The sequence below is a fragment of the Ictalurus furcatus genome, chromosome 14 (genome assembly GCF_023375685.1).
Source record: "Ictalurus furcatus strain D&B chromosome 14, Billie_1.0, whole genome shotgun sequence".
Lineage (NCBI taxonomy): Eukaryota > Metazoa > Chordata > Actinopteri > Siluriformes > Ictaluridae > Ictalurus > Ictalurus furcatus.
Genome location: NC_071268.1, coordinates 12,351,679 through 12,377,092, shown reverse-complemented (window position 1 = coordinate 12,377,092; position 25,414 = coordinate 12,351,679). Strand labels below are relative to the sequence as shown.

General features: G+C 38.0%; 1 protein-coding gene across 4 annotated transcripts in view; it reads right to left on the bottom strand.

The window, feature by feature from the left end:
- The window catches only part of abca1b (ATP-binding cassette, sub-family A (ABC1), member 1B), a 34,829-nt gene extending 9,927 nt beyond the window's left edge, over window positions 1-24,902 (bottom strand). The window contains exons 1-26 of one of the 4 annotated variants that reach the window (XM_053641136.1): window positions 24,488-24,902; window positions 21,333-21,440; window positions 20,149-20,242; window positions 17,702-17,843; window positions 17,435-17,553; window positions 13,659-13,780; window positions 12,596-12,787; window positions 10,974-11,063; window positions 8,297-8,537; window positions 7,033-7,172; window positions 6,782-6,898; window positions 6,439-6,633; window positions 5,664-5,869; window positions 5,381-5,557; window positions 5,070-5,292; window positions 4,007-4,228; window positions 3,166-3,484; window positions 2,882-3,056; window positions 2,638-2,769; window positions 2,315-2,454; window positions 2,094-2,231; window positions 1,773-1,993; window positions 842-917; window positions 457-695; window positions 315-366; window positions 91-210 (exon numbers count right to left, since the gene is read on the bottom strand). In XM_053641136.1, coding sequence (XP_053497111.1) covers window positions 91-210; window positions 315-366; window positions 457-695; window positions 842-917; window positions 1,773-1,993; window positions 2,094-2,231; window positions 2,315-2,454; window positions 2,638-2,769; window positions 2,882-3,056; window positions 3,166-3,484; window positions 4,007-4,228; window positions 5,070-5,292; window positions 5,381-5,557; window positions 5,664-5,869; window positions 6,439-6,633; window positions 6,782-6,898; window positions 7,033-7,172; window positions 8,297-8,537; window positions 10,974-11,063; window positions 12,596-12,787; window positions 13,659-13,780; window positions 17,435-17,553; window positions 17,702-17,843; window positions 20,149-20,242; window positions 21,333-21,398 — 3,958 coding nt within the window. In that variant the 5' untranslated portion in view covers window positions 21,399-21,440; window positions 24,488-24,902. The remainder of the gene's footprint in view (window positions 1-90; window positions 211-314; window positions 367-456; window positions 696-841; window positions 918-1,772; window positions 1,994-2,093; window positions 2,232-2,314; window positions 2,455-2,637; window positions 2,770-2,881; window positions 3,057-3,165; window positions 3,485-4,006; window positions 4,229-5,069; window positions 5,293-5,380; window positions 5,558-5,663; window positions 5,870-6,438; window positions 6,634-6,781; window positions 6,899-7,032; window positions 7,173-8,296; window positions 8,538-10,973; window positions 11,064-12,595; window positions 12,788-13,658; window positions 13,781-17,434; window positions 17,554-17,701; window positions 17,844-20,148; window positions 20,243-21,332; window positions 21,441-24,487) is intronic. The other 3 variants (XM_053641133.1, XM_053641135.1, XM_053641134.1) reach the window with 3 other exon arrangements.
- Between the last annotated feature and the right edge of the window lie 512 nt (window positions 24,903-25,414).

Genomic DNA, 25,414 nt, shown 5'->3' with positions numbered 1-25,414 from the left:
AAATGCACAAATGGTTTTTGGTTGTAACAGTGGCTTGAAAAACAACAGAAAATTCCTTACCAAGGTTTAACTGAGAGTAATAAAATGTACCTGGGTCAGCATCAGATTCGTTGCAGTCAAAGTTGTCATCCTCAGTCAAGGGTTTAAGGCAGCTCTGGTGATCAGCTCCAAAAGCATGTCGTCTGCGCCTGCGTATAGGGAGTGTGCCATCTGCGCAGACACAAACAGGAGAATGAGAAGTGCTATTCTCACATTTTTTCATGTCTTTATCTCTGCTTTAAATGATCAGTGAAAATTACAAGTGAAAAACTTACCTGACATCATTTCAGTATCAACCCCACTGTCCTCTGCCACTTTCAGGAAAATCTAAAATGATAATAATAATAATAATAATAATAATAATAATAATAATCTGCTTAACTGATGGGTATTAAATATATTTTTATTGAAAAGTACCTCTTCAAGTGTGGTGTCTGAAACACCATAACTCGAGATGCCCAAATCAGCAAGGTGGTCATCCAAATCGTGTAAGAGATCAACAAAGGCACCATCTTTAGCCGATTCATAAGGCAGGATGTAGGTGATCTCATGTCCCAGATCCTCCACCATGCGTGCGTTAGGGACGTGCTTAAGAATCAGACCTGAGATTAGAGCGATGTCTGCAGGAACAACAGGTGAATCAGTCCATGAGGTACCTGCGTGTACATTCACAATCAGATACACAATGGGTTTGTGGTTAGATTAATATCTGGATTACAATTAGGATTAAGGTTTTATGTTAGTCTTTTAAATGTCAGTCTGGAAATCCAGACCTCAGGCTGATCAGAGATTAAAAGCTCACCAATAGCTGTGGCAGCATCGCTCTCATGGTCGCTGCCCAAACCAGCATCTGAACTGCTCTCTGTGTCTTCTTCATCCTAAAACAGGCAAATCACTCAAGCTTAGAATTGTAAAGGTACTGGATGTAGGTAGGAAAATCTTATCATAAGGTACTTGCGGAGAAACATTTTAAATCAGTGGTTTTGCTGTGTGGATTAATCTCACTTGTAAGTGCAACTGCAAGTGCTTACACTCACAGCTGTGTCTCAAACAGGATAATACACACTTATTAGTACACCTAAATAGTAAAGACCCCAGAGGCATACTGACAAACTATTTAGTAGGGAAGTATGCTTTTGGGATGTGGCCCCACATATCTGAGGATATAATTAAATGCTATCACAGAAACATTATGATAATAATAATTAAAAAAAGCTTTATTGTAAACATTGATATAATTGTCACATTTACTGAGTAGAAGGTGAAAGTTCAAAACCTTTCAATTGCTCTTCTGTAATTTCATACCACATTGCTGTATAGACTCCTGTCTATCTGCATAGGAGATGAGTCCACATGTCTGCAAGACGGACAGATGCAAACTAGCCCACTAACTCTAGCTAGCTATAAAATACAGGACAGAGTACAAAACTATCACCTCTGATTACTTCTGATGTGTGTATTTTTATTACCTGATCTGTGTTCTCCATGCACTTTATTCTGTATTCTGTGCATTTTGTATTATAGCGTGCCAAAAATATTAGAACGTTAGTCAAAACACAGAAATAAATCACTGGCTATCGTTATCTCTTTAGCAAAAGAGTGACTATCATTCACTCGAATCCGGCCAATTAGAGAATACATAAAATAAATGCCTTATCTCTTCAGCAAGAAAAAAAAAGGTAAAACATTTGAAATATTTGTCCTATAAATATCAACAGAAGAAATCTTCTTACCTTCTTGATATAAGACTCAGTGGTGGTGGAGTTTCTGCTGGAACTCAGAGAAGCTTCTGGTTCCTTCTTTACCAGTGTCAAGTAGTATCCAGTTCCCAGGTGAGTTTTTAGGAAGAGAGAGGAGCCCACGCAGCATAGCTTCCCATGAGAGATGATGGCAATACGATCACCCAAGATGTCTGCTTCGTCCATGTGATGAGTGGAAAGGATGATGGTTCGGCCTATGGTACAATTTGCTCCTTAATACTGAGCTTAATTATTTTATTATGACTTGACTGAAAATGGAGTATTCCTATAATACTATTAGAGATTGAGGCAAACCTGCACGATATTTCAGCAGGAGGTCCCAAATGCCCCTGCGAGCATAAGGGTCCACCCCAGCAGTTGGCTCATCCAGAATGACAACCTTTGAGTCTCCAACAAATGCAAGGGCCACTGAAAGTTTCCTCTGCATGCCACCTTTGGGAAAGCAAACATCATTACCACTTAAGTCAAACAAGTCTGTGATAGTTTTAATCAATTGTAAGGTCAATTCCACCTACCAGAGAGCTCACTGGTTTTGGACTTGCGTTTGTGTGGCAGACCAGTATCATACAAGATCTGATCCATCTCGGCCTTCACCTTCTTTTCAGAAAGGCCTTTAAGTCGTGCATAGAACCAGATGTGCTCCTCTACCGTCAGCCTAAATATACCACATATCCAGTTAAGATCTCTCAGAGAATGCTTCTAATAATTCGTAACTAAAAATTTACTTAAAATGTGGCTCAATAGCATGAGCGGCACAGAATGCAGCTGCAAATATTAAATTATGATCAAATGTAAATCAAAAACGAGGTCCGTTATATAAAGAATAAAGAGCGCTTACATGCTGAAGAGGACGTTGTGCTGAGGGCAAACTCCAAGGCTCTGACGGATAGCACTTAGCTCTGACCGGATGTCTTTGCCCATGATGTACGCTGTACCAAATGTTGGTGGAAACAAACCAGTCAGGATGGACCTGAAACATTGAATAACACTCTGTTTATGAATTGTCAGTCTGTTGTATTGCACTTTGTGTTAAAAGGCAAAAAAAAATGCTGTTGTTTTAAATTCATCTGTCATTTTCTTACATGGTGGTAGTTTTTCCTGCTCCGTTGTGCCCCAGAAAGGATGTAATCTGACCCTCGTAGAATCCCAGTGTCAGGTCGTCCACAGCAAGCTTTTTGCCATTCCGATAGACCTTCACCAAGTTCTTAATATACACCCCCAGGTCAAGATGAGTGGGCTCTTCCTCAATACACACAGCTTGAAAATAAAAAAGAAGAGTACTGTTGAGAAAAATTGTACAGCAAAAAAAAAAACAGTTCAGAGTATTCCTACTTTGTTAATAATGTTATGTTTATAATGCCCTTACCTCCTGCATTTGCCTTCTTGCCCTGTATTGTGGGTGCCTGATTTTGCTCTCCTTCTCCAAACCAGTAGGACTTGGTGAATGGGAAGTACCATGGTCTGGGAATGCCATACTGACCAGGAAACACAGCTTCAATGTACCAGGTCATGACACCATAGAGGAAGGCGTCAAAGTACATCAGGATAATGGCAGTAGTGAGACTGTAGTCATCCCCTTCCATTGGGCTAGAGATGAGGTTGCTCCACTGGATCCCCACTCCCTGCTCTTCAAAGAGGGCAAAGTACTCACAGCCAAACCCAAAGGCCACTGGAGAGAGTATACTCTGCAGATAAAAACTCAGAGTTAGCTCAACTTATCACAGTTATTTTAATGTAGCAATTATTCGGTTTAGAGCCCTTTGCAAGGCTTAATTGTCCTGGTGACCAATCTCAGCCCCTCTGTCAAAACTAGATAAACAGAGAAGAGCTGGGGGGGAGGGGGGGGGGGGGGACTAATTTCTGGGATGGGAAATTGTTACACAGATGCCTGGAATAAAGTAAGTGACCAGATCCAAATTTTTGTGAACTCAAATGCCATCCTAAATAAATGCAGCTTTAGGGGAAATGATTTGGGTCAGTATATAATATCTTTAATCTACAATTACAGCAGGCAGCCTCTATCATGTGAAACATGGCATAGCAGCAGTGACCTCATCTGTACATAAACAAAGCAATTAGGAGAGGTTGGTTTGAGCAAGATAAGATAAACCATCAAGATCGCTCCTGGAAAAGATACAGGGTTGTATACAGGGTGCAATTTGCTGCACTGTCACTGCTAGGACGTGTGCTGGTGGTTGTAAACTCACAGCAATAACTTTAGTGGGAAGACCGACGTAATCCTCCCAGGCCACACACAGCACGTAGGGCAGATAGAGTGTGAAGTAGATTATTCCACCGCATGCTGCAGCCAGGTTTGCCCGGGAAAATGCTGTGCTGATTAGGAAACACTGCATGATAGTGACCACAGCGAAGGAGCCCAAAAAGAGGAAGACCACACCAGGGTCACTGTAGGGAAGCAGGTTCCCCATCTGCAGATAAAAAACAATTATATATTTGTTTATTAATTATTTGTGATGTCCTTGATCATGTAGCCATGTAGACTCATGACAGCAGTGTGTTTCGGATACATGTTAATCATCCTGTTCATCATATAATCATAGGATTTACTGGTTATGCCTCCAACTATTAAAGGACATTTTACAGGGATAAGTAAAATGGTAAATGGCACACTTATATAGCGCTTTTATCCAAAGCGCTTTACACTGTGTCTCATTCACCCATTCACACACACCAATGGTAGCAGAGCTGCCATGCAAGGCACTAACATGCTATCGGAGGCAACTTGGGGTTCAGTGTCTTGCCCAAGGACACTTCAGTATGTGGAGTCATGTGGGCCGGGAATCAAACCACCAACCCTACGATTAGTGGACAACCTGCTCTACCACCTGAGCCACAGCTGCCCCAAGTATCTATCTGTCAGTATAAACATGAGTTTTTAGTACTACTGAATTAGAAATAAGGTAATAATCCGGAGAGGTAATTAGCCCTCACTAAACAGTCATAAAGATTATGGAGAATTAGGTTATATAAATCAGCCTTTTATCGTCTGATTTATATTTCTACAGGCAACTTCATAAAATCTCTTCAACACATAATAGATATTACAACAATAATATTTTGTTCTTTGTGTGTCTTATGGAGACATTGTGATTTAATTTTATTAAATTTGTCTTGAAAGAGACTAAATGTAAAATATATATATATATATATATATATATATATATATATATATATATATATATATATATATATATATATATATATATATATATATGTATGTATATGTGTATATGTATATATAGACAATACCTTAAGCGCAAACACTAGCAGTCCAGCACTCATGAGAAGCGGGATGAGACTGCTGATAAACCAGCTGAACCATAGGATACCATTGTCCAATCCCATAATCCTCATGGTCTCCTTGAGGCGGGCCTCCTTCTCGTAGACAACGCTCTTTATTATAATGGCCACAGAGTACATCCAGGCTAGGGTCATGAAGAGGGGCATGGAGCGGCTCATCACACGCAGGAAACTACAGAGGTTAAGGAGAGGAAAAACAATACCTTTAGAATTTGGTCTACAACATGAGAATAGTGACAATGATTTGTATAGAAACATACATATCGTCGACATAGCATGGGTAAGGCATCTGCTGGATGTAGACTCCAGTCTTCTCTTTAGTTCCTGTTACAGCTCTGATGATGCTCTGTTCTATAACATCCTGGAGGTAGGAGAAACCGCCCCAAACGTACCGCAAGTCCTCAAATGGGTCAGCTCTGGGGCCAGGGTCCCAGTACCTAAAGCAATGAAAGGATTAGTTGACAGAATATAAGACCAATTACTACCACCAAAAGTTGGTGTGTATTTAATGGTTGAACTTAAAATGTATATATATTGACATACGCATCCTTGATCTTGTTGGTGCGCTCCACATTGTCAATGTCCATGCGGATTTTGTAGTTGACATGGGGAGGAAGCTCTGAGCTGTTTAGATCAATATCGGGGAACACAATTCCAGCCCAGAACTTTCTGTTATCTAGCAGACCAAGAGACTCATTCACTAACTTCTCCTCAGTGCTCACAGGCTCTAATTTATCCAGATTCACACACTGTAAAAACAGACAATGATTCAGAGATACGTCGACAGATTGTTTTTAAATAGCTCTAAACTGACTGTACTGATTATATTTGGGGTTTTTTCCTGACAAGTATTTGTGGTTGTTTGTTTGCAAGGCTAGCTAAATGACATCTTCCTCTGAAAGAAGATGGTTCTTCTTTTGTATAATGATAAAGAGTACCAGACTATTCATTAAAATATTCATTTTAATATTCACTCATCCAGAATGGTGCTTACTAATTGGAATCATTTGTTTATAATAAAAGACAGGCATATAATTATATAATTTTGTCATATATAGTGATCATATAACTTGGTGTCTATTTTGTAATGTGGATAATCTTCCTGTGTTGGTCTACACAAAAGATTTCCACTTGCTCCTTCACTTTCACTTCTTCATTTTATCCCAAGTCATACGTTCATGTGGTCTGCACGTTAGCCAACAACTTAGAGGTATGAACATGGTTGTGAAAGAGGAAGATTTCCTTTTCTGAAATACGCATGTAAATGTCTGGAAAACAAAAAAGGGGGTTGGAGGAATGTACATGTATTTAAACTGACCTCCATGAAGCGGGATATGCTCATAATAGCTTGATCGGTTTCATTGAAGACATTTCTCCATGTGAATGCTGTACCAGGTGGACGAGTGTCCTCGGAATGCTTGGTCAGGAAACTGCTAAGATCCTGCACACTCCACTGACTACCACTCAGCTTGGCACTGAAGAAATAGGCTGTAACATTGTTTTGTAGTAACATCTGTAAGCAAAGAAAGCAAACAGTTACAGGTTACACCTTGACATACAACCACATTGTACCTGGTTACTGTATATAAATTTGTCTCTATAGATGAGTTGGTGATGTGCCCACCACTGGAAGGTACTAATGAGCAAAAGGTCCAACATACCCGCACTAGGTCCACCTCTTCACTGTTCTCCATGAAGTTCCAGACCTTGGGCCTGGCCTCTTCCCACATCCCACCCAGATCTCGGAGAATTCCCAGCTCCTGAAATGTCCTGTTGACCTAAGTCACAGAGAAAGGTATGCAGAGAGAAATTGTTCACCTTCTTCATTTTCCACTGCAGGTAAAGGAAAATATTATAACATAAATCAATAGCTTTCTTTTTCTATGTTGCATTCAGTGATAAAGGTGTGTACCTCTTGGATGATCTTTTGTGTGGCAGGGGTGTGAGGTGTGTACAGAATCTTCCCCATGAGCAGAGGCTTCAGTGCTCTCCAGATCATCCGAGAGATGGGGCTAGTCTCAAGGTTCTTCATTAGATTGTTACAGTAGGGAGCTGCAAGAGCATCATGAACAGAGATTTCCAAAATACGATCAAGATAATAATCAATAATAATTCTACCACAGCACTGTTGACTTCTCGATTCTGATTGGTCGGAAGTTGTTGACTACTGTGACAGTATTGTTAGCTATAATAATTCACACCATGGGTTTGTATTAATGCACTTGTTCTGATATGTAATTGTTTCTATATTAACAGCACATTCACAGGGAAGTGTATGGTGGATGTTCCATTTAATCTAAACCTATTAATAAACACGTTAAAAATATTATTTAACAATGAAAAATGTATATTTGTATATTCAGTATGGTGAAGATTTCTGTATTGAGATGTTTATTTAACATTTATTGAAGCAGCCTCCAGTGTCAGCACTTTGTAACAGAATGAGTTCAAGATGTAACTTTTAAGTTTTCAACCTGGGAAAAGTCTAAAGAAGGAGGAGGTTGCACTTTGCAGTTTCTCTGTAATCTCCTGATTTTTTTGTAGAAAGTGAGGAAATGGCTGCTTATAGCTGTGATAATGGGAACCAACTTGTTTCACAGACATTCCATAACATTAAATGTAAATATATCCATCCATCCATACATCCATCTTCTATACCGCTTAATCCTTTTTCAGGGTCACGGGGAAACCTGGAGCCTACCCCAGGGAGCATCAGGCACGAGGCGGGGTACACCCTGGACAGGGTACCAATCCATCGCAGGGCACAATCACATACACATTCACACACCCATTCATACACTACGGACACTTTGGACATGCCAATCAGCCTACCATGCATGTCTTTGAACTGGGGGAGGAAACCGGAGTACCCGGAGGAAACTCCCGCAGCACGGGGAGAACATGCAAACTCCACACACACAGGGCCATGGTGGGAATCGAAGCCCTGGAAGTGTGCGTGCTAACCACTAAGCCACCGTGCGCTAAATGTAAATATATTGATTATTTATAACAAAATTTCTATAACTATAACAGCAAGTCCCATTATGTTTTATTCCTTACACAAACAGCTGTAGTAACATGTTCTGCATAGCAGGATTTATAAGCTATATGCGTCCAAACTTAATGAATTTTAGAAAGAGACATCATGTATAAAACTAAATGGGGAAACTGCTTACTGCTCGTATTGTCGTAGACTGAAACAGGTTCCTCATCGCTGCTGTTGTAGTTGCCAAACATTGCTTTGAAGTTGCTGTCCTCATACCAGTTAAGAGACTTGATTTTGAGGCCACCACCTTCAGGGTGTCCACACACTATTCTTGAAACAGCCTGGTACATCTGACTGGGTGAACCAGTGGCATTCTGGGTCAGAAAGAGGATCTCATTGCGCAGGTCACTCCAGCTCCGCATGCCGGCCAACTGACAAAAGATTATAGGGTGTTAGAGGCCTGAAGGAAACCAATGCTAATGAAACTAAGCCAACATGTATGAGAATTAAAGCAAGAGAATTCATTTTAAATAGATATTTAAGTGTACATAGATGTTCTTGAGATTTGTTTATGTCTGTTTTTATCTAGAACATGCCTCATTAAAAGGTAAGACTCTGTTTATCCCTTCTGTTGCTATAGACAGAGATTTAATATGCAATAACTCATTAAAGGGAGTGACAGTCCTGAGGCCTGCCAACTTAAACTTGCCAAATAAATACACCATCTCGAAAAGCTTGTTCTGGCATTTGATAGTGCATAGCTTCACAGGATACACTCAATACAAAACAAACTATGGCTGCAGAAAAAGCTACACACGTCAGGTGAAGTTCATACACTTTGACCCAACTACAAATATTCCTTCAGTCCCCGTTTCCCTGTTTTCCTTACAAACTCCTGAGTCAACATAAAAATGTGTCATGAGGCAAGTCAAACAGCACAGGAGTGAAAAGTAACTATCACTCATTCCCTTTAAAAAGGGAGGTGTGGTGCAGATGTACATCATGTGAAGTGTTAGCGTTGACTCAGAGAACCACATCAGGAAGCCAACCTTTCATATGCTTCCAATTTTGTAATTTTGTAAAAGTGCACCAGCAGAGGAGGGCATGCAAGAAGGAGGGGAAACAGGATAGCGGTTCTTGGACTATTCCAGAACAATACAGGTTTGCTGAACAAACAGATATAAAGAAAAGAGTCTCAAAAAAAAAAAAAAAACAATCCAGAAAGTGCAAAAATACTTTTTATTCCAACCAACGCCTGATTCCACTCATTATATCACTTCATCTTGGTCATTAAACAACTAATACTTGTGTTTTTCTAGACTGAAATTCTGCAGCAACATTGGTCCTGTGTTCAATGAATGAGAGAATACAGAGGAGCTTTTGTTTAAGCCCACAGATCACAGATTCCCAAGTAAAAGTACACTCTGTAAATGCTAGTTGCATCCTTGGTTCAGGAATCCTCAGCTACTCTCTTTTTCTCTGCCTCTTTGTCTCTGTGCTTTTTCAGCTGTGCCTGGTTGTATATCTGTCCAGCTGAGAGTTGAAACGACTCTTCCCCCAAATGTCCCTGAAAGTACACAGCATGAGTTATACCCAGACACAATGTGACACTTTAACTGCTGCCCCCAGTGGCTCAGACATTACTGGCATCCTTACAGAGAGACTCCAACTTTTCTAGATTATCCTAACACACAATCAATCCTCAAAATGACTAATAAAAAAAACTAATAGACTGGAATATGTAAACTATGTAGATATAATGTCTGACCATAATACTTTAGCTGATTATGAGGCTGCATACTGTGTCACTATGTACCGCATGGCCTTTGAAACAGAATGTACTTATCAGTATGTCTGTGGTATTGTACAGTGGTTAAGACAGTGGACAGAAGATGGTGAGGTTGTGAGTTCAAATCCCAGCACTACCAACCTGCCATTGCTAGGCCCTTAACCCTCAACTGCTCAGTTGTATAAAATGAGATAAAATGTAAGTCACTCTGGAAAAGTTCTGCCAAATACTGTAAATGTATGAATACAATGGTACTCCGCTGTATTGGCCTTGTCATGTAATCTTTGATGTTTTCATAAACACAAAAAATCCAGATTAAAAACTGAATTAGCAGTTTAATTTGGGCAGTGTTAACAGGCTGAGGTTAACTTGGCCGGATTATGGTTTCAAACGCCATGACAACTGTTTTCTTGTTTAAACCTTCAACAAGTTAACAATTTATTTGAGTATTGTTAAACAAGTCCTGTTTAACCAAGGTTTAATACTTAAAAAGAGCTGACATGCTGTCTTCTGCTATTTGTTTTTCTGAGCTTGTCCGAACCAGTCCCATTGCATTATGGGATTTTTGACTCACGTAGTGTCCATTGGTTGCCATCCGGGTATTTCTCGCCTACTGAGAATTCAGACATACTACCCCTCTAGCGTACTGCTTTTCGCCTTCTGTGTAGTATAGTAGTACGCCATTTTGGACACAACCTCAGACCTCAAAGGGAAGTAGACACAGAAGAAAAGCGAGCATTGTGGAAACGGGTCCACAAGCAATAGCAGGAAAGGCCTCTATTAAAAGTTTTATTCCATACATCACTGCCACTGTATGTCTGAGATCAAAACATCTAATTGTTTTCAGTCTGGTTAAAGGAACTGCCCTTTTTCAGGCTAAGACAAACATATACACACACAAGATCATTTACACTAAGTAGATCAAATAAGTGTAGTCTCAGACTCACACTTTGAAAATACCATAACATCCCATAATATCATAACACTGCATGTCTCGGTGTGTGCACATTTTTTCTGCTGTTGCAGCATCGAAGCGTTTTAAATTGTTTCTAATTAGACCAAACAGAGTTATTATTACCTCCACAGCTACAGAACCCAGGCTTTCCAAGAGGTTGTCTGTGATTTTGGCAACTTGCCGGGTGTCATTTCTCTCAGGTCTTATGTCTGACTGCAAAAAAAAAGCATATATAGTTAGCAAAGCGTCCACATCTGACCAAATCAACACCATTTTGCTTAGAACTGAGAATACACAATTAGTTGAATGCAAAAGTTTACATTCCCTTACAGCAAAATGAAGATGTTTAAATTTAATGTTTTAAAATTAAGATATATTTATCAAGATTATTAAGATAAGATACACTTATCCCCAATTATATGATGTATGTAAGAGCTAACAAGCTTTCCTAGCTCATTTTTTTTATAACTAAAGCTTAAAATGTCAGGGTGATCCAGACTGCTTTATCAGCATATTATCTAAATGATGAGGCAGTACAATCAAAACTTTTTGATTAGTATCTTAGTGACCCTACAAGAAATTAAACCATAAATGCTGTATAACAGATGTGATGCCATTCATTCATATACATGCTGTAAGGTTTTATAGAAAATACCACTGCAAGTCACTCATTTATTTCAATTACATTTTTTTGCCTATGAGAAAATTATTATCCCAAAATCCTAGTGATGAATCACATTCAACATTTGGTGATGAGCGAACTGTTGGAAAGAATATAATGTTCATGGCTTTATAATGAATTGACAAAAAAAAATAACTAAAGCTGCCATGGCACGCTATAAACTCCAAACTGCATCTTCAGGCTACATGTTAAGGTAAGGTGTGTAAAGAATTCAAGTCAAAACATGTCTAGTCCTCTGCATGTTCTGAAAGGCCTTGCCCCCTTTCCAACCCACTCTCTTTCTTTGTACCGCTCTTTGTCTTTCACCTACTCTTTCTTTGGTTCTGTACAAAGTACACATTAGTGGTTGAGTCACCTGGTGCGGTGTCTCATAAACAGCTGTGGTCAGTGAGATGCACAGAGGAATATTAAAGTTTCATGATTAGAGGAGATGATAACCTGTTCACCCTTTTCTATCTGGTAACCTTGAACTGTATAACAGTGTATTTTCTCCCTTTATATACACAAACAAATGAAAATGAAAAACAATCTAGTTAACATTTTTTAAATGGAGAAGTCTGCTCAGGGTTCCAGGGATCCTGAACAACCAATTAGGCAATTTCTTTACCCACAGGCTATTAAAGTCCTTCCGAATCAGGATTCTGGTTGGTCAGGATGTCTCTGTTACAGTTGTAATTGTATGCAATACCCGTAATATCTGTAATTCCACAACTATTGATTGCAACAAAACACCATTTGGTGAAAAAGCACTTTACAACTCCTCATCTTAGCTCATAATGCCTTTGAACAGGACTATGTAATGTTTTGCTAAAATAATGCTGCACAATAAGGACCCAGTTTTCCAAAGGCTCATATTTCCTAAAAGTGAAAATCATTTTAAAGGGTAGAGAGATTATTCAATTTGATTCTAAGTGTACCGTTTAACAATGATCTCTTGTGGTACTTCTGTTTCCAGATAAACAAAGTTGACAAGGCAGTTTCTTCCTTCTACTGTGGAAAGAGCTACTGCTTTCCAATATATTTCTTTTCTCATTTAAACTTATTTTTAACTGAATTTTCTTACCCTTAGAGGTCTAAAGAAGTCCATATTGGCCAGGAAGTGTTTCTCAGCTTGATTCAGCCAGCCCTGAGATGAGCTGCAGATAATGTTGTGGGTGAGGTCTGCTACTTTCCTGTTTGGGAAAGTCACGAATTGCTCCAGGGTGGACGTGTTACACATGGTTCTCAGATGTACCCCATATCCTTGTGTTAGCACCTGAAGCCGGATAAGAGCAAAGAAAAACCTGTGGTGTGAGTCTAACTATGTGATTCTCCACCAGTAAAAGAGGGAATATGTGTGAGCTTGTGGCAGAGCCACACACTGTGTAATATTATACTGTGAAATATTGTGTAATATTATATAATATATACAAATGCAAGCAAACAACTGGTGACTCTGTTATGCTGTAGGGAACATTTATTTTGCTGGCATGTTTTGGGTCCACTTGTCCACTTAGAGGGAAGAATCACTGATCACAAGTGTTTCTATCCTGATGGGAGTGGTCTCTTCCAGTATGACTCCACACCCATCAACAGGACAGTAGGACTCACTGGATGGTTTGATGGCATGAAAATTATGTAAACCATACTGTATGGCCTTCACAGCCACCAGATCTCAACCCAGTTGAACTCCTATGAGAGATTCTGAAGCAAAACTCCAGCTGAAGGAGTATCTTTAAGAAGAATGGTTTTCATCCCTCCAGTACAGTTCCAGAGATATTTAGAGCCTACACAAAGGCATGTTGAAGCTCGTCTGGTAGCTTGTGATGGGCAAACAGCTCATTATGACGCTTTATGTTGGTTTTTCCTTTAAGTTGTTGCCCCTCTTTAACAGGAAATGGTGCCAGACGGTGAATGGCCATTTGCTGAATATTTTATCATAACTACTCTCTAAAGCTGATTTCAGAGTGGTTATGTTAATAATAAAGTGTCCCATAAAAATAGTGAACATGTATTTAATACTGTCTGAATATCCTACTTGAAGAGAAAAGGGCATTAAGGTTGCATTTTATTAAATAGCATATTATAGATAATAAAACTGCAACATTATGTATAAAACTGTTTAGTCTAGTTGTCTCACTGCTCACCTTTTCCAGGTTCACTTCTGCCATCAGAATCTCCTGTACAACATTATCTGTGAGGGAAGCATTTTGCATGAGGAAAGTAGACAGGGTCTCGTTGTCATTTAGGAAGTCTTTAAGCTTGAAACCTGAGAAGAACAGAATTAACATGTTTTAACAAATGCTTTCATCATCAATTGGCTGAAATTTGACCAGATGTGATTTTTTTTTTAAAAACTGACCCAAGTACTCATTTTAAAATTCATTCAGGAAGTTTAACTTATATTTAAATATATCCCTTTTTCAATTACATCCCTTTCAATGGCATTCCTTCCACATCCCTAAGCCTTTGTTGTTATACATGTAGACACATGCTGAATGCGTAGGTACTCAGTGAGGTGTAGGACCTTTGTGTGCTCCTGTTTCCTGCTCCTACATTCTGGATTAGGGTTCGTTTATCCTTTAAAAGTTCAAGTGCATGCCCCAGCAGGTAAAGCCCGGCAGTACACAGCAAACATAGGCCTAGTCACAGGAACATTTAACATGTCCTCAGTTCAAATAGTAAGTGTACATTCTTAGGGGAAATATTAAATCTAAAAATCTAAAAGAACAGCACAAGAAAAAAAACTTTTTTAAAATGGTTGAAAAGTGTTTGTTAAAGTATAAGTGTATAAATGGGCCAACAAAACCTGTCGGATATTGCCGTGGCCAAATTGTATTATTATTATTATTATTTGAACAATAACATACTTAAGAAACCATAAATATTTTTCACCAAAATGGTGGAATATATTTGTGGATTTTTTTTTTACCATGCCTTGGCTATCTTCCTGCAAAAGTGCTAAAAACCTATAACCTGGCTTACAAAGTGTGATATCCTCACACAGAGAATGATGACTTTGTTGGATAGCTACTGTATGTGCCATAACGAAATGGACATATGCGTAATAATTCACTTTGTGCTATATGTGTGTGTGTGTGTGTGTATATATATATATATATATATATATATATATATATATATATATATATATATAAAAACTCTGTTAGTTCACATGATTGGACAAATGCTTCTTGTGGCAATGCCGAATGATAAAAACCCCTAAAGTGACACTCTCAGGAGTCACACCTCGCTTCAGAAAGTGTTGCCATTCACACCTTCCCTCCAAATGCCTGTTAAAAAGTCCACTCAGGTAGTAGCCTGACTGTCTGGCTTGAATTCCCCCATTCTGCTGTCCCCTCAGGAGAACAAAGACTGGAAGTGTATCCACTATCCATTCTGATGGAGGGGACAAAAAGCTCCAGCAGGCAATAGATTCCTGAATTTTTAAAGCCTTTCCACACTGGAACCACTTTCAATGACAGAAATGGATAAAGTGTAAACCTGACAAGGTGTTAAATGGGAACTGCGGTATCAATGAGAAAATACACAAATAAGAGGACATGAGGTGAGACAACACTGTTGTGATATGTTCTCATTTTATATAGTATGATAATTATCTGATTTGTCAGTTACCAGAGTATATAAATTGTCATAAACAAAACACTGTGATATTTCATATTGTATTTAAGTCATACTATTTTTTAAAAATCCAATAAAGGCACCTGGATTTTAGACCAGTAATCAGGTTATTCAGCGCATGTACACAGTTATTTTGAAATATTTTAATCTCTCTACATGTACACGCATGCACTGGACAAAGATAAGCTACAAACAGTAAACATGTTTCATGGCTAAAAGAAAGACAGCTAACAAATATTCATCACAGACTCTGATGTTTGAAGTAAAGAAACATCCTATTTGGTAGAATTATTCCCATGTAATAAGTAAACCTTAGACATCATGTGTTAAAAAATAAAAGAAATCCAGAGTTTTCAAATAACTAGATTACTAAAGTTCATGTAAGCGCATTGGTTGAACTATTGTACACGTAAACATTATAGTCTAACAGCTCAACAAGATTGCATAGTCCGGTTCACAGTTTCACAAGATAAGAATAGTCCATAATCAATATCTGGACACAACTCCATGCAGCTACATATACATCACTCAGCACCTAATGTATTATTCCCAATTATGCCCCTGTGGAAGCTAAATCATTTTATGTAGATAATAGTTGGCAAAGTAATTGAATCAAATTCAGGACATTTAAAACCATCACAAAAATATGGCAAGTTGTACACCGAGTTGGAAAAAAAGACCCCACAATCCTCACGTGATGCTGGTGTGAATGAGTTTAAGCAGAACTCTCTAAGCAGCTATAATCACAAACCCAGTGACCTACAGGGCTTTCAAGTCCTTTATCTGTTTATAAGTAGAACATAATATAGATGAAATTAAAGCGCAGCAGGAGTAAACACGGAGAGGCTCCACAATACCTGGAAAGCATGTTCAAAGCACCCATATTCTTATACAGGCGGAGAAGTATATTTTTGAAGTTGTGATTACATTAAATAGCCTTTCTAGTTTTTGTTTTTTTACCTAAATATGCTTGATGGATCTTTTACCTGTTCTCATGCCAAACTCAGCACCTAAGCTGACCATTTGTAATTACTCAGCTATAATAGTGCCAATGATTTGTCAAGCATTCAGATGCTCTTAGACAGGATGGAAGTGTAAAGTCATAAAGCTGAGGTAAGATGAGATAACAACCATGTTGATGATATCATATAGCCAGCATCTTTAAGACAGCAGTGCTTTATCAGTGCCCTTATGCAGTAATGCTGAGACAGTATGTATCTGTAATGTAACAAACATGCACAGCCTATAAACCCAGTGGTGGCTAGAAGCCTTATGTCGAAAATCTCAATCATAGCATGGCAAAATTGTTGTAATAATGATGCTAATGTAAGTCTATAACTGCTTTTTAAAATAGCTTGTTTTTATCCTGCCAGTTACCTTGCTGCATGAGAAGATAATTTGACATTATTTTGATGCCAAAACTCACAAAGAAGACACAATGAAAACGTAAGATCTGGCCACCAAAGTGCAGTTAAAGTAAACCCATAACAAACAGATAAATTAAAAACGCCACATAATCCATCAGTTACACATAATACATCAATTCAACAGTGTTGTTAACACATTTCTGGCACCCATGATAGAAGTAGGTCAAAATCCAGCCTCCTAAATCCTAAATAATCAATACCTGATGTTGACTCAATCAATTAAAAGACTGATTTGTTATTGTTTGGGAAATATAACAAATATATTGTTTTGGAGTCACAATTCTCTTAACCTGAAACTTCACTTAAAATTGTCAAACTTGACTTAACAGTTTTTGGACAGTAAACTTTTAGAATCTAGTGTAAAATACATGTATGTATACAATGTAACAGTAAAGTGTAACACAGTTAAGACCATGTGCCATTTCTGTGTAAAGAGAAGTTTTAATAGTCAGGGGATTCTGAGCTGTTACTGAACAGAAGGAAGGGGAAGGTTGGTATTGCGTGAGGTCTGAATTAAACGGCATGTGTGTGCGTGTGCATGTATATCTTCCTCCAGTCCTCACCCACACAAACCTTCCCGCCACTAACTTGCCTTGGCTTGCCCAAAAAGTTCCCAAATCTCAGAACTCCCATCGCCCACATACTCTTTGCGTGGAAAATTTTTCCTCTATACAATCAGCCTCTTACAGCCCACGACAAATACACGTGGATTTACATATTTGATGCTAGACATTTCATCAGCCATTCACACGAAATACTTGCCTGAACAAAGCAGCTGAAAATAATGCCTAAGGTTACATCGCGCTTTAAGAACTCACTAGGAGTTTTTTCCAACACACCCAATTTCGACTCACCTGAAGTGTTGTTCTGCATGGCTTTCACTGCATTGATTAACTCTTTAAATCCATCAAGATTTTTGTCATTTTGACTGTACAGGAGGATTTTCTTGGCATCCGAAAAAAGCCGTGATATTCTGTGAATGTAAAAGCGAGACATTAGGCTGATACTGTCAAAGCGGTCACTTGAACAGTTGATTACAACTTAGTTTACAACTAAGTTTAAAACTTATTGGAATTACCACTGGGTTGCTGCCATGCGCAGAGATGCAGGTTTAAACTTACATGGAATCGTTGAAGTTGCCGACTACTCCAGGCGATTCTCCTGGGGTGGGGTGACGGAAACATGGGTTATTGGCATTACACACAATGCCCTGGATCCATGGCAGGGTGCCTGCTGAGGGCATGGCTTTGTTGGGAAAGTGACCTGGGACCAACAAAGAGAGAAAGAGGAAGATATAATTAACTGCCTAACTGAGGAGAATACAGTTCCCACAGTAAGAAAGGCAGAAAGGAGAAAACAAACTGGGAACAAACAAAGAAAGGTTGGCCATTTAGAAATTTTCTAGTGAAGATTTCGGGTTAAGATCCCACATTTTTCTGAGACTTTTCAAACAAATAATTCTTTAGATAAACTAAAGAAAAGATGAGGTGCCATCTGTGTCATTTTATACATCATGTAAGTTTCAGAATTCTAAAAGGACATGGCTCAGATAGCAGCTGAGGACCCTGTGATCATCTTATCTGCGGCCTAGGACAGGTGCGAGTAAACATTAGCACCGTTGAATCTCCTTTCAGAGAGGAACCTAGCATAGAAAGACTTTATTCAAGGGAGAATGATTGCCTAAGCACAACGTGGGACCTTTGGTTTAATGCTGATGCCCCTAATGAAGGATAACAAGTTTACTTGTCAAATAAGTAGGTCTGCTATCAGTCAACCTTAAGACTGCCAACTAGGCCTTCGCTAAGCACAGCACTGATAAGATAACATCCAAAGAACTAGTGTACAACTACCATAAGTAAATGCACTGTTTGCATTCAACCAGTAAATGATCACATGTTTCGTAATAAACACCATCTCTAAAACTGAGTTTAGGAATAACCTTAATGCTGGATGCATCATTCTGCATTTTTATTTAGTTTATTTGCTTGTTTTTCTGTTTCAAACAATTGAGCACCTCCTCAATATTAGCAATTGAAAAGAGGAACTTGTCTCCTTGTTTCTTATACGGTTGCAACATGCCTGGACGCACATCTCGGATGATTCACAGCAAAACTATACCATTATCTTCAACCAGGCCTGGACATTATACAGAACTGAGAGACAGCACAGCAAGTGCTTCCTCCTTCAATATGGGACCCTGAACCCAGAGCCAAAACAAAACACTGAAGAACAGTACAAGGGAAGAGCAGCTATAATAAGCCCATGTCATGTGTTGGGAAATGTGTCATTTGTCTGTGTAATCAGTAGTATTGGTGCAACTGTAATTATCTGTTAATATACAGAGAGTCGCACAAGCTGTTTATAACTAGCAAATATATATATATATATATATATATATATATATATATATATATATATATATATATATATATATATATATTAAAATATGAATGGGTGATCATTGGGCATCCAGTCATGTTTCAAAATAGCTTTTTTTTGCTACTTATAAATCTCCTTTCAGAGAAGAACCTCTCTAGTGATCTTCTATAACATTATTCAACAAGGAAAAAATCATACAGTAAGTGTTACAGTTTAGGTACATTACAGGTCAAGTGTGTCTTAATCTTACATAACCTTACATAACATGCCAAGAATTCCCTGGAATATCATTTACACAGACTTTGACAAGGAGGTTAGAAGACCACTGAGGTCCAATAAATTTCATGCTGTAATACTGATATTATAACCGCAGGTCATACATAATACATTTACTGGTTGCTGATGTCAAAGTGCTGATGAGCCATTTCTTGGCACTCTGTTAAGCTTTCTTACCCACTGTGAAGTCAATAAAGTCAATGCCAATTCTTTGCTTTCATTCATTCATTCAGTTTGTTTTGAGATAATGGATATATGGATATAATGAATGACTCTGAACATCATTATCATCTCAGAAAAAAAAAATCATTAAAGTATGTTTTTTTGTAAACTCCTTGTCATACGGATGTCACATTGGGACAAAAAAAGGATAGATTTTTCATATATTTAATTAGATCAGTATAATTACTGGATCTTAAGGACCACTGCTGCATGTTTGAAGGAACATTCAACATTCCAGTTCAACATTCAACATTCTTGATCCTAATGGCATTCCAGTGTCTGTGTTTATTGAAATCTATTTTTAATAACTCTCTTTGCTATCTTCTATATTTCTGCTATATTTCTCTGTGGACATTACATATGTTAGAAGAAGATACAGCTTACCCTTTGATTAAGAGAGCATTGCCACTATATTCACCTTCTTTGCATATCATAAATGCAGGAATGGAAAAACAACAACAGCGAAATCCTGTCTTCATAGGATCTTATCTTTAGTGAGGAGTGGAAGTGTGGAACCACTCATAGTTTAGTAAAGGATTAATATGATTTTTTGCTTGTGAAACATGGAAACCAGTTTGATTTCCACTCACATATCAAGAATCGAACAAAAAAAGTGTTTTTAAAAAAGCATCTAACATTCATTTATATGCATCAATCTGTCTTTTCAACACTGAAAATAAATTTGACTTACACTCATGTTGCTCATATGGGGGGTAGCTCAATCTCACAGCAATCAAGATGAAGAAGATAAAGAGGGGCCACACAATCTCAATAAGCAGCTGGAACTGCAATACAAACATGTGGAAAGAGCAGACAGACAGAGAAATCAGGAGAATACAAAGATCAGCATTTTCATGTAAGTGTGGACATTGTCCCACATCCCCCCTCTTTAAAGACAAGTGCTTGTCCCTTGCTAATAGATTAGCACACCTATCCTGCAGACAAGACATCTGCTGCAGCACTTTATAGCTGTTCCATCATTGCCTGCCTTTTATTCATAGCATTTATTATTCAAACATCATCAGTCAAGCATCAATAATACATTTCCAGATATAGAAAGCATGTATGCAGAGGCGATGACTGAGACATCCAGTAATGTCTCACATTCAATACTGGTCAATACTGACCATGTGAGGTAATGATTTGACTGCTTGCCTATTTTTGCAGTGTGGCTTGTTATTACTTAACTGGGAACATCTTGGATTTCGACATGTTAGCAATGGCTTACAATAGTGCTGTATACAATATAAAACCTAAAGCCCATAAAAGAAAAAATATATATGTTTTTTTTTATTTGGCAATGTGTAATCACTTAAATATCCAGGATACATCACAGATGGTTAAGTGATTAAAGAAGTATTTCAAGAAGCATAGTTTAATTGTTGTCACTGAAGAATTTACAGTATTTCTTGCCAGGAGTTTAAGGGATTAAAACTCAAGGCGCTTTAGATTACTTGAGGACACAGAGATATCATGAATATCTGCAGCTGCCATGCCTCAAAAGCTAAATTTCCTGTAGCTAAAAGCTGAAAAGTCTTGGGTCAGCAAGATGTACTTTTTGTCAACAGATGACAGATTTACAACAGGTCTCAAGCCACAAGTCTCAAGTGTAGATTAATATAAAGGTTAACAATGACGTTTGAGACCACAGTAAAACTACTGCCATAAAAATGGTGTTAATGATTTATATTACAATATACAAAACAAAATATTTGAACATATGATACATTGCAATACATTGTAAATAGTCCAATCCGTCTCTCTACATTGTCCCAGCACTCAGTTACAGTACTTTATTCACCTGTAAAAAAAATGTCACTTACATGCACCAACATGTCACATTTCACATTAACACAGTTTCTGGTCCAAGCTTACCGTTTGTCGTCTCCTACAAGTGAAGTTCTTCCATAGCAGCAGGCCCAGCTGAGTGGAGACAGACATGTTCACTCAGGTCCTCCTCACGCTGCTCTCTGCAGCTCTCAACTGCAATGATACAAGAGCAGGACGAGTATATAAGAGGCATATAAGAGCAACCAACAGTGCAGTTCAAAAGTCCAGGCCAAAGTACAGCAGCCTATCTGAAATCCTCCTGCTCACGTCTTTAATGTCCTCTGCGGTTCAGTCTTGTTGTATCATGCTCACAACCCAGGTTTAGAAGCACCCATCCCAGAATTCCTGATAATAAAGTACCTTTCTGTAGGTGGAGAATCGTTCTCACGGCTCCACGTCCTTGCCCAATCATGGCAAGTAGCTGAACAGCAACAGCTGCATTTGATCAAAGCGCTGCCATCGAAAAGTGGGCTGCTATTGTTCCAGGCTAATGAAACTATTCATATGAAAGTGTGATTTTCACTTGTAGCCATCTTTGTTCAAAGTCCAGAGAAATCTTCACTGATTCAATCAGAATTGAGTCACTCAGAATTGACTAAGCTGTGACATCTATTCTACTTCAGTGGAAAAAAGTGAAGTATCAAAACTAAATACATGTCTGAGAAATCATAAATACACTAGACCAAATTAACTGTAGATGTGGCCTTCTCTCACATATTAAGGCTGTTATAATATGATTTTTACATGCCACATATTTTAATTTCCTGCATCATCAGTATCATGATTACTTCTATAGCAATAATCACATTATTATTTGTTTCTTTACCAGATGCTGATTTCCTCTTCTTCCATGTAAATATATTTTCTTTAAGAGTATAAGTATAAAATATTTTCATACTCATACATATTCTGTGTCATAAAAAATGTCTTTAAGGTTTTTAGATATTTTATCACACCATGTCATGATGTTCCTGTTGTTCCGCATATTTAGTGTATTGTCTTGTGACCCATACTGTCCTGTTTTTTTTAATTACAACATGATGCACTGATGAATTAATTTAACAAATTTTATCACTATATGTACCCTCTACATGTAAAGAACTGTCTGAACTGTGCTCCACTATTGTCATGTATTGTGTATGGTCCTATTATATTTCATCCTACTTCATATAAATTGGATGTCAATACAATCTGCTTGAGTGGATATATTTAAAAATGTATGAATTGCAATAATAGACTCAAATACATAGTAAAATCTTATATTGCTGAGGAAATAGTTTAATATAAAGTTTTCTTTGTAAATAACTATGACCAATTGTTGAAACACACAATTAGGTTGGCTTGATAACAAATTTTTAACTTACACTCTTTCACACAGCCTTTCCTACGACTTACAATGGTATAAATTTGCTAGAGCTTACCATTATTTTTATTGATTTATACTGTCTGTAAGATGTAGACCTAACATGATCACACAGAGATAGACAGTCATTTACTTATGCTAACATCTAACAAAGAGGTCTTGAAGAGACATACCACTCTATAACAGGGGGTCTCACACTTTTCAGCCAGGAACTCCCTAATCTTTTGAATATAACTGGATTATTCACAAAACCACTTCTCATACCTGGGAATGCTCCTTCCACCAGGTGTGTGTAATCAGGTATGAGTGCAAATAAGACACAGAGGTAAAGCACACAGTGAGTTCACCTACAGTATTTGTTTTAATTTTGTTTAAAAAAGAGTTGGTGTCAATTGATATTAAATATGAGTATGAAACCCTTAAAAATAAAGGTTCCCATTAGATTAAAAAAGGTTGTTTTTTTTCAGCCTGATGCCATAGGAGAACCCTTTTAAGTTCCACAAAGAATCTTTTACTCTCAAGTTTTTCAGAGAACCATCAGTTTAAAGGGGCTTTATAGAACCCAGAAATGGTGGTGGTAGCTAAATGGTTACATTGGACATCTGATCGGAGGGTTCTGAGTTCAAATCTCAGCACCACCAAGCTGCCATTGCTGGGTGCTTAATCAAAGCCATTAACCCTCATCTGCTCGGTTGTATAAATGAGATAAATGAAAGTCACTCTGGGTGTCTGCCAAATGCCTTAAATGTAAATGTTCTTCACAGCAGTGCCACAAGGATCCGTTTTATCATAAGTTCTCTAAAAAAAACAAACAAAAATAAACCTTAGTTAATGCTTTAAGGCACCAAAGTAAGATTCCTAAGAGTGATGCCAGGAGAACCTTTTCCAGTCCCACAAAGAACCTTATAGGGTTCAATTTAACCTGTTAAAGGATGATACCTTGAAGAAATAACACATTGCTCCGAAGAACCTATGATGAAACATAAAAAAACTTCTTTAATCTCCAAATAACCATATATCTCAACTCAAGAACCCTACACAATAAAAAAATCATCCTATGGTGCTGTAAAGAACCAATGAAGAACCTTTATATTTAAGACTATATACCAAAAGGTAAACCGGTCCTTCTTAATGTTCAAAAGAGAAAATGACTTGTCAAGTCATTAAGCACATAAAGTTTCGTTTTCAGTATAGGTGGTTATCCATTGTCTGATTTCCACAGCCACATGCATGCACCTCTTATGTGCTCCTTTCCTCATACTAGTGGGAACATGCCCCAAACATATTTCCCACTTCTGTAATACGTCATCCTAACGTGGATGAAATTAGCCTGTATTTATATTTCGACTTCTCGAACTGTGTTGAGTAGGACAGTAACTTCAAATTGCATTCCTTCACACACACATTCCACTTTAATTTAAACAGGTAAAGTTTAGTTCATCCAGTTTGTGGCTTCAGGAGATTCCTTGGTGTATAAAGTAACAGCATAACTGCATTGTTCTTCCCTTTTGAATAAAAACACACTGTTACTATGTAATGAATGAGAGATGTTTGTTTAGTTACTGTTCTCTAAAAAAAGGTTGTATGAAGACATCGTGATCTTTATTTCTTTTATTTTTTCCCCCTCAAAACAATAAAGCAATACAAACAATTGTACGACTTCTCGTTTTATAGCACAGTAAGTACTTCATTTAAAATCATCTGAATAACAAAGTTAAAGCCAGCCATTAATTAACTAAAAGATGATTAGATTATCAGTATAAAGACTCGCGCTCATCACTCGCAGCACTTTATAGGAAACATGCGAGAAAGAAAAAAAAATCTGATCGAGCTTTACCTTTTGTCCCTTTACCTTTTGGCACACCTGATGGTTTGGTCTCGTGCATTCGCTATGTTTCCGTGTTAAGTCGGTTTAAACTCTTTTCCCCTTTCAGTTACTCCTGCTCGGTGTGTGTTGTGTGTCCCAGTGGCAAAGAGCATCTGTTCCGTTCACTATCGGCTTTATAGCGCAGTCATGACACACATCGCAGAGGTTACCTTCGGTCAATAGGAATGAGAATGCATGCGCGTGTGTGTGTGTGTGTGCGCGCGGGCGTGTGCGTGTGTGTGAGTATGTTTTTTATATCATGGTGGGATCCAAACAGTTTTGACCTGTGGGGGGACATTGGACTTGACCCCACAAGAAAATGTATTTGTTTTTATTTGTTTGTTTTCAGTTTCCTGATGAACATGTCCTGGTTATTGAGGTTAAGGTTAAGGTTTGGTTTGGGTGTAGACACTTATGCTAATGTAGCATTAATAAGCTGCATTAATTATTAGGTCAATATACAGACCTCACAAGGATAATAAGACAAACATTCTGTGCGCGCGTGTGTGTGTTGCGTACGTGCGCGTGTGTGTGAACATGGGGGGCTGGAGGGAGTTGGGGGGCTGGAGGGAGTTGGGGGCGGGGTGGGGGTAATTTTGTGGGTTGGGGGGTACATCGTTAGTTTGCAAGCATCCAGCAAAAAACCCGAAATGAGCCAGTACACTAACCAGTAATCACCCAGTGATGACTGTTTTTATGTTATTCCAGCAGATATTTCTTTACATTTGTATTTTGACATATTATGCTTTGTAGTATGCCATTTTTAATGTAGCTTCACTTCGCTTTAATGTACACTGATAATACATCCTGTGGTTTGTGTGTGTGTGTGTGTGTTTATATATATATATATATATATATATATATATATATATATATATATATATATATATATATATA